The 16904-nt window shown below is 49.5% G+C and overlaps 1 protein-coding gene across 1 annotated transcript; it reads left to right on the top strand.

Moving 5' to 3' along the window:
- The first annotated feature begins 521 nt into the window (after positions 1-521).
- LOC130386917 (protein-lysine 6-oxidase-like) lies at positions 522-5507 on the top strand. Its single transcript, XM_056595780.1, has 7 exons — positions 522-1733; positions 2260-2368; positions 3136-3273; positions 3732-3888; positions 4340-4435; positions 4538-4653; positions 4888-5507. The coding sequence occupies exons 1-7, from the start codon at positions 833-835 to the stop codon at positions 4892-4894; spliced, it is 1524 nt and encodes a 507-aa protein (XP_056451755.1). The 5' UTR covers positions 522-832; the 3' UTR covers positions 4895-5507.
- Positions 5508-16904: the final 11397 nt, after the last annotated feature.

The following is a 16904-nucleotide window of genomic DNA, read 5'->3' as shown; positions in this document are numbered from 1 at the left end:
GCATGTGGGATTTAAACTACTTTGGGGCGAAAAATAATGACTGAATGAGCAATGAATGGACAAATAGATCCGGAAAAAAACTGTGTCTCATTTTAATGAGAAGAAGAGTCGAAGAGAAAAAGCAGATTATCAGTGTTCCTAGTTTGCTGCATTTGTATTGGTAGACAGCGCCACCTTGTGGTAATAGTTTAAATCCCAGTGCTTCTTATTGGGCACAAATCCTTTCAGCGTTGTTTGCCAATATATCGATAATTCACGGATAACTATGATGAGAGAGTCTAATCCTTTATAATAATTATACAGGGCACATTTGGTGTTGATATCTTTGCATGATAGCCTATATCAGGCATAGTTTTGTTCATATCCATCAGTCAAATTATGAAAAAGAATAATACGAAATTACCATTCATCGGAAAGTATGCTTTGAGGGCGGATGGGTCGCAAAGTCACCATGGATACTTAGAGAGCGTATAGCTGAACCCGACCCACCAGACGTCAGTTCACACCCGTGCGTAAAGTTTGCTTTCCAAACATCATGGGTGAAACCTGGTCCGCCCCGTCCAGGGTCGGAATGGGTTAATCCATTCCGTTTGCAGGTTGAACTTTCTGTGCTTGCGTAAGGAGGCTAAACCGGCCGAATTAGATAAACGACCTGAAAAACCCAACCCTCCTCTTTCCCTTTCTAATTCTGAGCCGGTCTGAGGACGGTCATTTGGACCGGATAACTCTATGTCTTTTGGTTACGTTATTCTCCAACTGAACACCACACGCAACCGCAACGACAACAACCTCTGTGACTTTTGGGGATTCCACTGAAGATCTGTAGTTAACCATGGCAAAGTGGTCCGTGTTCTCTCTCTACATCCTCCAGGGACTGGCCCCTCTCCTCACGGGGCAGCTGGTCCCCCCGCGGGGCGGCCCCTGGCGGCAGCGCATCCAGTGGGAGAACAATGGCCAGGTGTTCAGTCTGATGAGCACTGGCTCGGAGTACCAGTCCCCAGTGGTGGCGGGCCGGCCGAGGACCTTCTCGAGGAACTATATGAGCGGCAGCAGCTGGAGAGAAGTATTCAACGCACGGGACGGGGCGTCGCAGAGGAGAGGGGGGCACTACAGCGGGCCGACACGTCCCCAGCTTGATCGTGTAAATGATAGGGTAGTTGACCAAGGACCTGTATCTATTGGGCAAGACAGCACCAGGCCGCTCGTGCACGTTAACGTGCGCCCGTCTGAGTTGAGACCCCCGCAGGTGGTTAATTTCCAGCGACAGGGCGCCTTGGGCACTGCCAGCGCGCGGCGCGTCGCCACGGAGTTGGCGACGTTACCGGGGACCCCTCCTGGGTCACCGGGAAGCGATGTAGTAGTGCCCAGGAGTAACGGGGCACGTGTTGGCCAGGATGCCACCGCACAGAATAGAAACAGCCAACCGGGGCCCGGTTCGGTGCCTCACGGCGCGCTGTCAATCTCCAGGCACGTTGCACCTGCGGCGCCGCCCTCTCATTCAGGGTACGTGGTACCCGCGGTACCCGCGCCGAACCAGGCGGCCTCTAACAACGCAAACGGCGTGGAAACAAACGGAGCTGAAACTAACGGAGACGCCATGTCTAACGATGACCCCCGGAACCCGTTCAAGAACCACCGGAATTCGGTTTTGTACAATATGTATCCCCCCCAAGGACGGCCCGTGGTCCGTGTGCCCCCTGGCACCGGTTATGGCACCAGATATTTCCAAAATGGTAAGTGAATTGCACTTTCTATACAGCTAACTACCGATTAATTGCATACTAATATATCACAATTCAAAATGCCCAAATTAGAATGTATAACGTATTATATAATATGAGTGATGATATTGTGAAAGAAAGGAAGGCGCATATGAATTGGATTCCATGTACGCGCAAAAGATCATCGAGTACAGTTTTCAGGATTCAATGTTTAATCGCCCGTCTGGAAATAATGAGTCAATTTGCAAAGTAAAGCAAAGAAATGAAATATATATAGTGGGAAAATGGTTCATTCTGGGCCGCGGATCATAAAGTGTCATGTGAGGAATGTAATACAGCTGCGTGCTGCTGCCAAGTGCCAACACAGACATAAACACTGACTCTGAAGTTCCATCGACTCCCTCTCTGCCAGGACTGCCTGTTTGGTCTGCTTTACTGGACTGCTGTCAACAATGAACAACGCCTTAGCAAAGAACCGGAGCGAAAAAAGAAAGAAAAAAACATGCTTTTTGTGCCACTGTCCTCTGCTCCCTCGCAGGGCTCCCCGACCTGGTTCCAGACCCCTACGCCATCCAGGCTGGCACATACATCCAGCGCATGCAGATGTACGCCTTGAGGTGTGCAGCCGAGGAGAACTGTCTAGCCAGGTAATACCCGGTGCCAAATGGCCTCGGACACATGGACAGACGTAAACACGTGAACCAGATGCAAACGTATGCATTACGCACACACATACACATTCAGCGGCTCACAGTGCTGTTTTGTAATGTATGGATTGTTCGGGTTTAGGCCAACTCTGAATAGGGTTGCTGCTATTTATGAATGTTGAGGTCCTGCATTTGCCTGGGAGTGGTTAATTCGACTCTGTTAGTGCTGTATTTGACTGTAAGTGCTGTATTTGACTGTAAGTGCTGTATTTGACTGTGATGGCATATAACTGTTGGTGCTGCATTTGACTGTGCTATTGCTGCTTTGACTGTTATTGCTGCATTTTACGATTAGTACTGTATTTGACTGTCAGTGCTGCATTTGACTGTTAGCACTGTATTTGACTGTTAAAGCTCTATTTTACAGTCTTATTGCTGCTTTCGCCCGGCCCACATCTGGTGATAGAATTAGGACCGCTGTTTGATTGAATTTCAGAGCAATGATCCTCCGACACAGTGTCCCGCCAACACATAAACGCTCCTGGATTCGGTTCCCGCCCCCCCTTAAAAAGCATTTAGCAGCCTAAAACCTTTCGTTTTGGGAGAGCCATAGTCAGCCATTCCTCCGCTCAGCCTGCCAGCCAGCAAGCCAATCAGCCATCCATCAGTCCAGCCAAGGGAAGGCAGACCTGCCGTGCAGCGAGGCGCTGGAACCTTCCAGCACCGCCTCACCTGGCGGCCCTGTCTCCCTGGCTCTCCCCCCTTAGGTCGGCGTACGGGCCCGGGGTACAGGACATCGACTACAGGGTACTGCTGCGCTTCCCCCAGAAGGTGAAGAACCAGGGGACGGCCGACTTCCTGCCGGTCCGCCCCAGGCATCAGTGGGAGTGGCACAGCTGTCACCAGTGAGTCCCCCACCCCACCTCCACTGGGACCACTCCTCACCCTGCACACCGCCTCTGAATGTGTCTGACCGGAGCGTTGGCGGCCCACCGCGGCGTGGAGCTTTTAGAACCATGGAGACTCCCGATGGAGATTTTTAGGCCTTCTTGAACACTTTGTGAGAATATAGCTAGCATTAATTACACCTATTTCTGTTTTTCTTCTATTCTGGTCCTCATTCATTACCCCATTTAATCTATTATATATACCCTATTCGGATTCCCAGTTTTCGAATCAATATTAAATATCCAATATTTGACGGTATTATTTTTTAATGCATGCTTATCTATTATTTATTAAGTATTTCTAATTCCACTTTAATCTATTTATCATCCACTATCTTATTATATATTCCCTTCTTTCGTTTCCCGATGGTCAAATCAATACGTTATACTTGACCCTGTTCCATCTGTTCCGTCAGGCACTTCCACAGCATGGACGCCTTCAGTAATTACGACCTGCTGGACGTCTCCACGGGGCGCAAGGTGGCCGAGGGACACAAGGCCAGCTTCTGCCTGGAGGACACGGGGTGTGAGGCCGGCTTCAGACGCCGCTACGCCTGTACGTCTCACACACAGGTAGGGCACAACGCTGAGCTCAAACAAACTGATGTGAACAAACTAATAATATTAACTATCTGGTCTTTGATTGGCTGTTGGGATATTCACCACTGGCCCTACAAGACTGTGTTAACTTGAGTATAAATTTAGGAACTTGTTACAGCCCATCTCAAAGAGAGCCATTGTAATGGAGTGTGTCAGAATGATGAAGAGATTCGATTGGATTCAGAGCGAGTGAAAAACTGTATAAATAGCATTAAATCATGATTAGGCCAAGCCACAGGCAATAATGTGCTTTGTTTGCTTATTGGCAAATATCTTGTGCTTTGGAGACGTCAACATGTATAGGAAATACAATTACAAATGTGTTATTTGACCAAGACAGGGCTATGTAATCCTTCTTTGATCAGCCCTGTTTCAGCTGCAGCAGCACATTGAGAGCTCACTGCTGTGTTGTGTTTTCGGATAGGGACTGAGTCCAGGTTGCCATGACACCTATGCTGCCAACATTGATTGCCAGTGGATCGACATCACTGATGTACCTCCAGGAAATTATCTGCTGAAGGTCGTGTTTTATTTTAAAAACCAAGCTTTTCATCAGGATTCGGTAAAGTGAAGATACTCATGTCAAGGTGATCTCACTTTCTCTTTGTACTTTTCCTATTAGGTCACCGTCAATCCAAGTTTCCATGTTCTGGAGTCAGACTTCACCAACAACATTGTGCGGTGCGACATCACGTACACTGGAGTTTACGTACAGACGAGGAACTGTCGAGTAGCGAGGTAACGTATGAGCGGAGGATTGCCTTTCCTCTCTTCTCACGTTAAGAAATAAACAGAAAATAATCGATCCCAGAGCTTTTGCCTTATGTTTAGATATTTGATCAGGAAGAAATCATGTTCACAGACTAATCAAGAAAAACATCATTATTTATACAATGAGTCGAAGGCAGTGTTTGCGTGTGCTTGTCTGAATTTTCTGTGTGTAACCCTAGTCTAAAATCTTTCTGCTTCCAGGGCTTAGAATCTGAAGTGGAGCACGGGATGCCTTTAAAACCATCCTCTGAATGGATGCTACATCACACAGGAGGCCCACGCTTTATTATTATAGCTTTTTTATAATTCTCACCATTCCTGTGACAAATGATTGTGCAGCATGCATTTTTCATTGTCTGTGTACATGTTATGTAGTTATATACCATATGTTCTTAAGGTGCTTTTTTATAGTATTTACACTGACCTAACACAATCCATTAGAATGTTATCTTAAATGTCCTTTGGTCTTGAAATTTGAAGAAGTGACCTCTTTAAGTAAGTAGGTTAGTTCTTTCTCCACATTTCTCGTTTGGTCCTATTATATGTAATTTTTGATTTTATAATGACATCATCACTTTTATTTTACCGCTTAATAGTCTTAAATTGCATTTATCTTTGCTTTTTGTTTTTTAAGGGTTTGACAAGATGCTTGAAAGTGGATCAAACATGTGTGCCTGTGTAAATGAAAACTGTAATGTAAAATGTTTTATATTTCTCAAACTTCAAATTTCAAAGGACTACAATTTCAAAGTCCTTATGCTGGGTTGATATTTAATACAATAAACACCACCAGGACTGAGTACAACTTTCAAGAGCAGTTTTTTTAAACTTGTCCTCCATCCTATTTTGCACGCAAACCAATTATACAAAGACGCCAAACCAATGACGCAGTCTCTCCCCTCCCTCCATCCCCCTGTGGCTGGCCCTACACCAGGCCACAGAGAGGTCCACTGTGACCTGCATTCTCAAAGCCCCGCACACATGGGGAGGAAGAGGGGAACACAGAACAGAAAGACTGGGTCCTATAGAACTCAAGTATGTCTCACCAGTAGGAATGACTGGATGTGTGTCCCCTTCCTAGTATTCCAGGATGTCTCCCCAGTATGACAGGCTGGGTGTTTGAGACCCCCCCCCCCCCAAGCCGGTAGGTATCATAGATCAAGTGGCTGAGAGTGACGTTGTTCCTGGGCGGTACTTTGCGGGTTGGGGGGGGGGGGGGGGGGGTGGAAGGAGAGAGGCTTGTGGCTGCATTGAGTTTGCTCACGAAGACATGTGAAAACACAGGCCGCAGGATCTTGTGCTACTGTGTCATCTCTACTATAAAGAGCAGCTGTCCAACTCTCTCTCTCTCTCTCTCTCTCTCTCTCTCTCTCTCTCTCTCTCTTACTTTTTCTCTGTTGGTCAATCTATAATAATAATAATAATTCATTTAATTTAGAGGCGCCTTTCAAAACACCCAAGGTCACCTATCCACTCCTTTAGAGGCTGTTTCTCATACTCTTTTTTGATCTATGCATGACTTTTATTTCTATATCTTGCTTGACATTTTTCGATTTATCTTATCTATCTATTTGTCCGATGTGAACAGATATATAGATAAATATATGACAAATAAATGAATTTATTACTCTTCTCTCTCTCTCTCTCTCTCTCTCTCTCTCTCTCTCTCTCTCTCTCTCTCTCTCTCTCTCTCTCTCTCTCTCTCTCTCTATATACTTCTATGTATATTACTATCTATCTAGGTCTTAATTGCTGCTACGGCTTCGGTTTTTATTGCTTTTAAAGTTAATTTGTATCCATGGCTCATGCTTTCATGAGCGCCTCATCTGAAGGAAAAGTAGACATGCTACTTTTCATCAGAACGATGAAACCCTTCCAGATACATCTGGCTGCACCAACGATCAACTGTATTCATTTTGATTGGATTCACTTTTTGAAACAAGGGATCTATTCGCTGGATGAATGCTAAAGTATTTCCAGAGAGAGAGGAACAAATGAAGAAGAAAAAGTAGGGAACAGAAAAGACAGCCAGACAGTGTTTGCACTGTTAAGGCAAACAGATGTAGAACATTCTCCAGTCAAGGGCTGAAGGATTAAGGGCAAGGGAACAGCATCCACTGGCCTCCGCTAAGGTGCATCTATGCCAGAAAGGCTGTCAATGTTATTTAAAGTGTCTGGAAAACACACACATACACAAACACACACACATAAATCACTTACTTTATTGTCTAGGAATGTTGTGGTGGTGATATTTGGAGATAGTGACATTATCATCAAAGGTCCAACACCGGACTTGGACGGGTGCCATGCCGATCTTAGGCCCTGCTTTCATAGGAATGTCTGAATGTATATGTGTGTGCTTGCGCAAGTGTGTGCCTGCAGCATGTGCGTGGGTGCCTGTATGTGTGTGCGCATGAGTGCGTGCGTGTTTGTGTGCGGGCCTGCCAGTCTCACAGCGGGTTCTGCTTCTAGTTCCACTGTTCCTTTTTGGACCGCCATGTCATTTTAAACATGCCATGCTGGAGAGAAGACGGTAGACTGTTTGCTCAGCTGTGAGGCATGCAGAAAACTACTCTCCCCCCCCCCCCCCCCCCCCCCCCCCCCCCCCCCACACACACACACACACACACACACACACACACACACACACACACACACACACACACACACACACACACACACACACGCACACACACATCTGGGCCACGTCTCTCAACTCGGCCGCAATGCTTAAGAACAGCGACACAGTCAGCAGCGGCCAACTCCAAGTTAAGTAAAGCCGGCAACTCCTCTGGGCAGCGCCTCATCTCACACACAGCCGTCCCCCCGCACACAACCTCTCTGCTCGGCGCGCCCGGCGGTAGGCTTGCGTCGGTGATGAGGGGAAATCAGGCTTTAATCCGTTGTTAATAGTATCTCGGTGTTCCGCCAAGTCGCTGCGGCCTACCTCAAACGCCAGAAGCATGCGGGCAACAGAAACATTTTCCGGATGAATTCGCCACGCGAGGGGAAAAAAACTGTCTCTGTTGTTTAGAATAGGTGGTGGTCGTGTTGTACTCTTGTACTTTTAGATCATATTTCGAGCAAATGGGGCCACGAGAAAGGGGGTGGGGGGTATTGGGTCTGCTTCACCTCGGGAGACGAGCTCCACTCTACGATTCATTTTTTTTGCAGGTTGATTTAGGCAGAGAGCAGAGACATTCCTCAGCAGTTGTGTCAGTTCATTGAGAGACACGGTGCTGGGATCGGCTAGACAACGAGACACGATAAAGGGATCGAATTTCTGGTGGGTTACGCAAAAAGGTCAAGCATCTCCACATCAAAATATAAACGGTGAACTTGTTCCTCCCCCATCTTTCACTCACATTATTGTCTGTCAGGAACAAAGCACACTCCTGTTCATCTTCAAGCTGGGTGGTAGGTTTGACTTGGGTGGTACTTTAAATGTAAGACCTTCTTCTGTTCTTTCAGAGCTGACGCAGTGGTATTCTATTTCCCCACAAACCAGGAACGTTTTTGCAGAGAGCATCTCTTTTGAAGTCATCATCAGTGAGCCACAGGAGGTATAGCGCTTACTTTTAGCCGTCTTTTCATTTATCGTTTGCATTTGAACGCAGGCTTGGTGAGCAGCTTGTGATTTTTTAAATCCCAGCTTGCAAAACCTTTTTATAGTTATTTTGTTTTATTTTTCTTGGAATGAGAGCTCACATCAGCTCCAAGGCTAAGGATGCTTTCCAGTCATCAGACCAAACTTTTTTTCAAACTCATTGAAGTAACATTGTGCGAAATATCGATTATTCAACATCCAATTCACAATAAAATATATTTAATAAAATAGCGTACACCATTTACTACTCTTCCTTTTAATTCACAGTGACTGCGACAGCTTGACGTGCTACCTCCACTCAGTCCAGCGGTTTCCCCCTAGGGCAGTCATTCTACGACGCATGGACTGAGTGCTTTTGTGTGTGTGTGTGTGGGGGGGGGGGGGGGGGGGGGGGGGGGGGTCAGGGCACAAAGACCTCAGCGGTGGAAGAATGCGACAGCTTTTCCCTCTGAAATCCAAACAGTCCAGAAAAAGAATACCTGGGCCAGAGGTTAATAATAACACAAGAGGCCGCCTGTGTGTGTGTGTGTGTGTGTGTGTGTGTGTGTGTGTGTGTGTGTGTGTGTGTGTGTGTGTGTGTGTGTGTGTGAGTGTGTGTGAGTGTGTGAATGTGCGTCATAACATACATGTTATGGTTTCAGGTGTGGGGGGGTTGACTTTCCCTTTGGGGAAAAAGGGTCTTAAAAGGGCTTTTTCTTTTTTTCTTTTTTATTGTGTGTGTGTTTGTCGTCTTTTTTATTTGGCATCAACCTTAAAAGAAGGGCAAATGAGACACAATACGAAAGGAGGCCTATACAGAGATTCTTGTTGTGTTGTTTTCCCCGTCAAAGACCCATCGCACACCCAAAGGGACTCCACTGTGCCTCCAGATGGACTCCATGGCCCCACCTAGCTTGGCTAGCACATGCCTTGGGGCGCACGTAGGGTCCCATGCACACAGCGTGTAAACAGACCAGTGTTTGACTGGTCTGTGGATGGTATAGCGCACACACCCCGCGGGGTCTATGGCCCCACCCAAAGTCTTTATGTCTGGATCCCCCCGGACGGGAGACACACTGCCGCCATCTGTGATGATGGATACCATCGGTTGATGTTTAGTCGCCGGTCGGCGTCTGCCTTCATCTTATCCTCGCAGATGTTTACTTTTGTGTAGATTGTGTTTGTTTTAACGAGAGTAGGATGGCTTGGGTTAGGATATATTCAGCTTTTTTTTCGTTATCTGCTGATAAGTATACACGTGTCTCCGCAGGAATACCAAGTGGACTGAATATATTCTCACAATGGAGAAGAGGGTGTGATGAACGGCCTGCTCAACGTCTTAAGAGCATTGCGTTCGGGATGGAAATAACCGTTTGCTTATCTGGAATCACTGAATATTTATTTGTCTCTGCCTCTACCCCTTATCAAATAATAGCTTTAGAATGTCTTCTTCCAGCGCGTACATTCTGCCTGCTGATGGGTCACTGCGACGAGGGCTCAAACGTTGTCGCCTTGTGGACCCCGACAGCATCTTTAACCTTCTGTTTGTGTTTATAAACCACTCACAGCTAGCTTGTCCTTTGCCAACACTCACTTAGACATTACTTAACCTTGCCTCAACACAGGCGGGGGGGGGGGGGGGGGGGGGGGAGTTAGGGGGGGAGGGATGGAAGGATTAAGTGATTGAGTGAGGTAGGCTGGAAGTGAAGGAGAGAGGGAGGGAGGGAGGGAGGAGGGAGGGAGGGAGGGAGGGAGTGAATAATGGCATCAACGAGGGAGGGAGGTAGTGAACAGGGGATTAAGAGAGTGAGGGTGGTAGTCACTCATTGCTCTTGTTAAAATGTATATTTGTAGACTTCACTTTTTTCATTTGCATTCATTCACAACGTTTTGAGATAATGAGTGTCTCATGACAGCCCGGTAAATCAACCTCAGCATCTCAATATAAAGCACTTAGGGCTGTGGTTCAGCAGGAGGGGAAATAAAAAGGACAGTGATTGCCCTTTAAAAGTTTCATGGCGCAGGTCCAAGTACAGAATAACAGGATAGGAGGACTATTTTTGGGGTTATGAATCAAAGTGTCCGTCCACAGCTGGAGGAGAGAGAGAGAGAGAGAGAGAGAGAGAGAGAGAGAGAGAGAGAGAGAGAGAGAGAGAGAGAGAGAGAGAGAGAGAGAGAGAGAGAGAGAGAGAGGAGAGAGAGAGAAGAGAGAGAGGAGAGATGAGAAGAGAGAGGAGAGAGAGAGAGAGGGAGGGAGGGAGGAGAGAGAGAGAGAGAGGGAGAGAGACAGAGAGAGAGAGAGAGAGAGAGAGAGAGACCGACAAAAAGAGAGTCACACAGAGAGCGAGAGACAGGGTGTGACAGGAATCCATAAAATATATTAGCAAGGTTAATAATTAGGTCACAGTGTACTGGGAACAGAACACCTCCTATATATGAATACATCATCGAATACATAATGGAACGTATTGCTGCAAAGTGCAGAGAAGACCAAGTCCCTTTGTCTTGTTGACACCGTGATGGCATCTGAAGTCATACCAACATGTGAAAGTGACAAACCAAACGTGAAAGCAAGACAACATGATGCCACAGAATTGTCTTGGACACAAAGCTCTCTGGCAGAATGAGGTCACACAACACGGACTTCTTAACGCGGTGGAACGCTCCTATGAGTGTCAGCATGCATGGAAAGTCGGGAACAGACCCATGCTGGGTCCAATATGGCTGAATGGCTCCCACCTGAGAGATGATCACGGTATTAATAACCTATTCAGGGTTTTTTTTTCCGCCTCCGGATGCGAAACCTATTTCGAGACAGGCATGGTTTTTATTTAATCAATTTGCAAATGCGGTAACATTCAGTGGTCAGGGAGCAACATTGACAGAATATCTGAGAGAGCACAGAGGAATCTGAGAAGCTAGCCCTTAGATGAAGCATGTGCTCCAACTCAACAGTGACCCTGTGGGATTTGGGATCATCACAGGCCCTGTCCCTCCATGTGGACCTCATCCTCCACGAGCCCACGCGTCGCCACGGCCTACGTCATGTGACGTGGTGTCCTGAGACGGGGTGTCATGTGACGCGGCGTCCTGAGACCCCCCACACACCATCGTCAGACTGATGGATAAATGATTCACTGATTCCGTGAATCATTTATCCATCTTAGGTCTTAAATAGATGCACAGTCCCTCGGTCGTCTCATCTTGGTAGTGGGCTGATGGCGTCGGTGGTGGTGGGGTTGCGGGCGGTGGTGACGTCGGTAGGGATTGAGGGATACAGGTGACCCATCGTCGTTTATTCCATCCAATAGAGGGGAAAGAGCAACCGCCAACAGGAGACCCACGAGACAGCTTGGAGACCTTTCGATGCGTCCACCCCTCTTCAGATGCTTCTCCCCATGCAGGCTTGCGGGTCATGTTTGCCCGATGGAAGGTTAACTCTCTCTCTCTCTCTCTCTCTCTCTCTCTCTCTCTCTCTCTCTCTCTCCCTCTCCAACTCTCTCTCTCTATCAGTTCCTTTTCATCTCCTTTCATGCGTCCTCCTGTGTGTGGAGGGTCCTGCTGCCCCAGTCCGTCTCATCTGTCCGTCGTAGAGGGAGATGCTTCCTAGTGGCAGGGTCCTGGTGGACAAGACACAGGGAGGACAAGGATGAAGGAAAATCCCAAACAAACACCTAGAGGCACTCATGCACAGCACACCCTTACACACACACACACACACACACACACACACACACACACACACACACACACACACACACACACACACACACACACACACACACACACACACACACACACGTAGACACATCCACACCAACCCACATGCATACATCATATATAAATAGGCACACACACACACACACACAATAGCAAAACATTTATATTCAGTATGCACATGCTTCCAGTAAACTCTTGTTTCTCCCTAGTGAAATAAAATAAATGTCATTCATTGAAGCCCCAAGGCGCTCTCTCTCTCTCTCTCTCTCTCTCTCTCTCTCTCTCTCTCTCTCTCTCTCTCTCTCTCTCTCTCTCTCTCTCTCTCTCTCTCTCTCTCTCTCTCTCAATCTCTCTTGCTGTCTCTCTCTACCGTTCTATTGATGCCAGTCATACCCTTGTTTGGTTACTAGAATGAATGGTGAGTGGGTGGGTGTGAGTGGGACGTGGGTAGGTGTAAGGGCATCCCTATGATAAGGCAGATAGCGGAGGTGTCCTTGTGAGTCACTCGTAAACCTACTGCTGTAACACCGTCTCCATCACGACTGTCACCGTTTGTCTCTGTTGCTGCAGAGTTATGTGTCTTTGAGTGTGCCTGTGTGGGTGTGTATGTGTTGGTCTGGGTGCCACTGTGCCTGTGTGTGTGTGTGTGTGTGTGTGTGTGTGTGTGTGTGTGTGTGTGTGTGTGTGTGTGTGTGTGTGTGTGTGTGTGTGTGTGTGTGTGTGTGTGTGTGTGTGTGTGTGTTTGCATGGGTGTGTGTGTTTGCGTTTGTTTGTGTGGGTATTTTTGCGTGTGTGTGTGTGTGTGTCTGTATGTGCGCGGGTGTGTATGTGTGCGTACACGCGTCTGCGTGTGTTTGCATTGGAGGGGGCATTTTTGTGCCTGTGTGTGTGTGTGTGAGTTTGTGTGCCTCTGTGCCTGTGCGTGCTAGGTGTGTGTGTGTGTGTGTGTGTGTGTGTGTGTGTGTGTGTGTGTGTGTGTGTGTGTGTGTGTGTGTGTGCGTGCGTGCGTGCGTGCGTGCGTGCGTGCGTGCGTGCGTGCGTGCGTGCGTGCGTGCGTGCGTGCGTGCGTGTGTGTGTGCATGCATTGTGTGCATGCATTGTGTGCACGCGCTTGTCTCTGCAGTACATTACTCTACTTCAGGGAGAACAGGGTGACCAATCCTGATAGTCGAATTCAAGATGCAAGGCTTTAGACTCCCAATACAATGTCTGCAAATACACTTGCGAGCAAAATCCAAGAAGGGAGATAGAGAAGGAGAAAAAGTAATATATCGTACATTAAGCTCTATGGAGCTCACTACAAGTTCATGTATTGGAACATGGGTTATAATCATGTCACCCCAGAACAATTTCACACAGAAAAATAATTGTACGAGTTATTTCACAATGGACGCCATGTGGTCACTGCAGTCTCCTTTTCACTTCACAACGAAGGTAGCCGCAGTAAAAACCCTTTACTACCGCTCAAGTTTATAATGCCGTCACAAACGTTGCTATTGCCTCGGTTTGCCTCGTTTCTCTCTGGCACGAGGCCAGAGGTTTTTTATGATTAAAACCAGATTGTTCTTGCCCAACTTGAAACGGCCCCAGAAAAACAGATTGCAGTTTTGCATACTCTCCACAAGAGGGGAGCAGTGAACCAAAGTGCCTCGCTGCTTCTTGAGCTAGTGTGGCTCTATTTTCGGGTTTATTCTTTAACAGCATTTGTTATTCATTATTATTTGCCCATAGTTTGTATTGCTGGAGGATAACACATGTAATAGTAATAATCGGTTAACTTAAGGCATTACATGAGGCATAAACAAGCACAATCCAAACTGCAGCAAATCTGTTTATACTTGCTCAAAGAAAATTAAGATGTTAAGACTGGAATTACTTCATAGAACATTCTGTTTATCTGGTAGTACTTACAAAGATTAACTACAACAGAGCTCTCTCAAGATCCGAGACATTGTTCTTGTGTTTTGTACGATATACGGGGAAAATAGTCAAATAAGTAACTATAAATTCTGGCAAGGTTATTGGTGTAATGATTCTCCAGATCTGGCACAAAACACAACATCTCCTCAAACAATGAAAATCAAATCTTGACTCGAGGAACATTGGATCGGGTCTTGCTTCTTTGCACTTTTAGTTTCTATCAAGTTAGTGCAACAGACGTTTATCGGATAACGCATTCCTTTTATGTTAATCTTGGGAGCGAACTGCTTTAGTTAATACGCTTTAAGATAGTTTTTTCCCTCTGTTCTGACTCAAGTGAAGCCTGGGAAATAATGACAACAACAAAAGCAGACACATAGATTACATCTACCGCCCACACAAACATACACACACACACACACACACACACACACACACACACACACACACACACACACACACACACACACACACACACACACACACACACACACACACAAACACACACTACCGCTATTCATGATCCGACTTCCTCCCCAGCCCACGCACCCATAAAGAGTGACGAACGTCTCCGGCTACACCCCTTCATAAAAGTCCATGAAGTCAACGGTAGTGTCCAGAGCCCATAAAAGAAAAAGAAGGAATCGCATAAAAAAAAGCGACCTACCATACGTTCTCGCCCTGGCTGGCTCATTCAGACCTCCATCGTCGTTCCCGGGTCTTATTTCAGGCCCCTGGGGGCCCAGGCCGGCCGGCCCTCTCCGTCACACCATGCTGGTGTTCTGTCTGCGTCTCCCAGGGTAAGGGGTCTGGGTCTTCACGGGGATGGGAGGGGGCACCGGGCCCTTCCCGCACCTCCCGTTCTGGGGGTACGGCGGGGGCTTCTGAGTCCTGGGCCCCGGCGACCGCGTCCCTGCGGCGGTCCCCACCTCGGGGTCCGGGCCGCGGCGCCAGGGGTCCTGCAGCTCAGAGTACCTGGGCGGGCACAGGTGGGGGAGGTGGCCGTTGGAGACCAGCTGCGGCCGCTTGCGCCCCGCCCCGCCCCCGGCGCCCGGCGGTCCCGGGGGCGGCGGGACGCGGCTGGTCTTGACCACGGACGCCACGTGAACGGGCGAGGGGGCGTTAGTCCTGAGGAACACGTGGTTCTGGACGGACGGCGGTTTGGGGTTTGGCGCCGGCGGCGGGGCCGCGGCAGGGCCGAGGTCGACCGGGCGCGGGGGGACGTAGGAGTCGGCGGGCTCGTTGCCGGGGGTGACGGCGATGCCCTCGTCGCCGAGGTCCATGTTGGCCGTGAGGCGGTCGATGTGGTCCACCACCTGAACACACAGCGATACGTCTGTTAGGACAGTAGAACCAGGCAGGGGAACCGCCTCGCGTACCGTGCCCACCACAGCACACATCCTGCCAGACAAAACCGAACGTAACCTCAGTTTACCTCAGCATCTGCTGTCATTCCTTGCAAAAATATAACCTTCATTTATGTATTCATTTCTGCGCTGCAACCCAATGATAGGGTTTTGCAGACATTGGACTTTGAGGGGTTGCCTCGCAAAATGGAAACTGCACATTATAATCGAGTAACGGTCTCAGGCCTGAGTGTGTAATGCACCGCCAGGAACTCTGCCAGCTCCATCGCCGTTCTGCGAAAGGTCAGTGTGAATCGTTCTCAATCAATGCTCCTGCAAGAGATGATAAGTCTGTGCATCAACACATGGATGGACAAATACACACACACACACACACACACACACACACACACACACACACACACACACACACACACACACACACACACACAGACACACACACACCTTTCCATGAACTCTTTGGAAATCATTTGAAAAATGTCAAGGGCGCATCTGTCCACAACGTCCATGACACCAACAGGAACAGCTGAGTCTTAGGACCGACCTTGGGGGTAAACACACCAGACATAGGCTTTTAAACACAGACTTAGTATATACACACAGCAGTTGTGGGCCACCCACCTCTTTCATCTCCCAGTGAACCTGCTTAAGGCCGCCCAGCACGTCCTCCAGGTTCATCACCACTTGTCGGATCTGTTCGTGGACCGTGGCGGCCCCCGCCCGGGGCGGGTCGGAGCCCTGGCCCCGGGGCCGGTCCTGGCTGGGGGACGACGGGGAGGGCCCCTGGCTCCGTGCGGTGGGGGGCGACGAAGGCACGCAGGGCCCCTTCCGCCGGCTGTAGCTCAAGTGTTTCTGGGGGACCTCGGTGGAGAAGAAGCCCCTGTGGGCGGCTCCGGGCACGCTGTAGCCCCCCTGCTCCGGGACCCGTAGCGGTCTCCAGCTCCAGTCCGGCGGCTGCCTGCACCCCCGCTCCCTGGTCTCGGAGCTCACCCTCCGCCCCGGGGGGCCGTTGGGCGCGTGCGAGTACCCCGGGGGGGTCCAGGGGCGGCCCGCGTGCTGCTCGGAGCGACGGCGGCCGGCTCCGCCTCCGCCGCGCTCCCGCCCCGTCCTCGGCTGTTTTCCGTTTCCTTCCTCCCCGGGCTTCTCCTCCCCCTCCCCCTCGCCCCACTCTCCCTCCTCTCCGTCACTGGTCCGCCGTGGGCCGTCCCCCTGACCCCTGAACTCTGGGGGCGGCGGGGGAGGGAGGGGCGGGGGCGGCCGGCCATTAAAGGTGTGTAACGGCGTGCCGTTAAAGGGACGGCCCCCGTCGCCTCCGCCGCCGCCGCCCCGCGACACACAGCCGCACTGTTCCCTCACAGACGCGTAGTGTCTGGCCCCGGGCCGCTCGGGGGCACCGGGGTGAGTCCACTGGGCGGGAAGGGGGTCCCAGGGGTCCCAGCGCCCGGGGCTCAAGTAGCCGGGCAGGTCGGGGTAGGGGCCCGACGCCGCGAACACAGGCCTCCTCTGTGGGCTGCGGTGGCTCTCCGCTCTGTCCCCCCCCGGGGCGAGTCTGCGTCCGTCCGGCGTGGCCGGGTGGTCCCTGGGTGGCCGTGGACCGGCCCCAGTCCCGAGGTTGCGGCGGGGGT

The sequence above is a fragment of the Gadus chalcogrammus genome, chromosome 8, assembly GCF_026213295.1.
Source record: "Gadus chalcogrammus isolate NIFS_2021 chromosome 8, NIFS_Gcha_1.0, whole genome shotgun sequence".
Taxonomy (NCBI): domain Eukaryota; kingdom Metazoa; phylum Chordata; class Actinopteri; order Gadiformes; family Gadidae; genus Gadus; species Gadus chalcogrammus.
The sequence above is the reverse complement of the archived record's forward strand: the minus strand, read 5'-3'. Positions and strand labels throughout refer to the sequence as shown.

Excerpts from the sequence above, each read along its gene's own strand:
- LOC130386917 (XM_056595780.1), top strand. The coding sequence starts at position 833 with ATGGCAAAGTGGTCCGTGTTCTCTCTCTACATCCTCCAGGGACTGGCC. Across the intron at positions 2,369-3,135 it reads GAGGAGAACTGTCTAGCCAG|GTCGGCGTACGGGCCCGGGG; the intron begins GTAATACCCGGT and ends CTCCCCCCTTAG. Across the intron at positions 3,889-4,339 it reads CCTGTACGTCTCACACACAG|GGACTGAGTCCAGGTTGCCA; the intron begins GTAGGGCACAAC and ends GTTTTCGGATAG.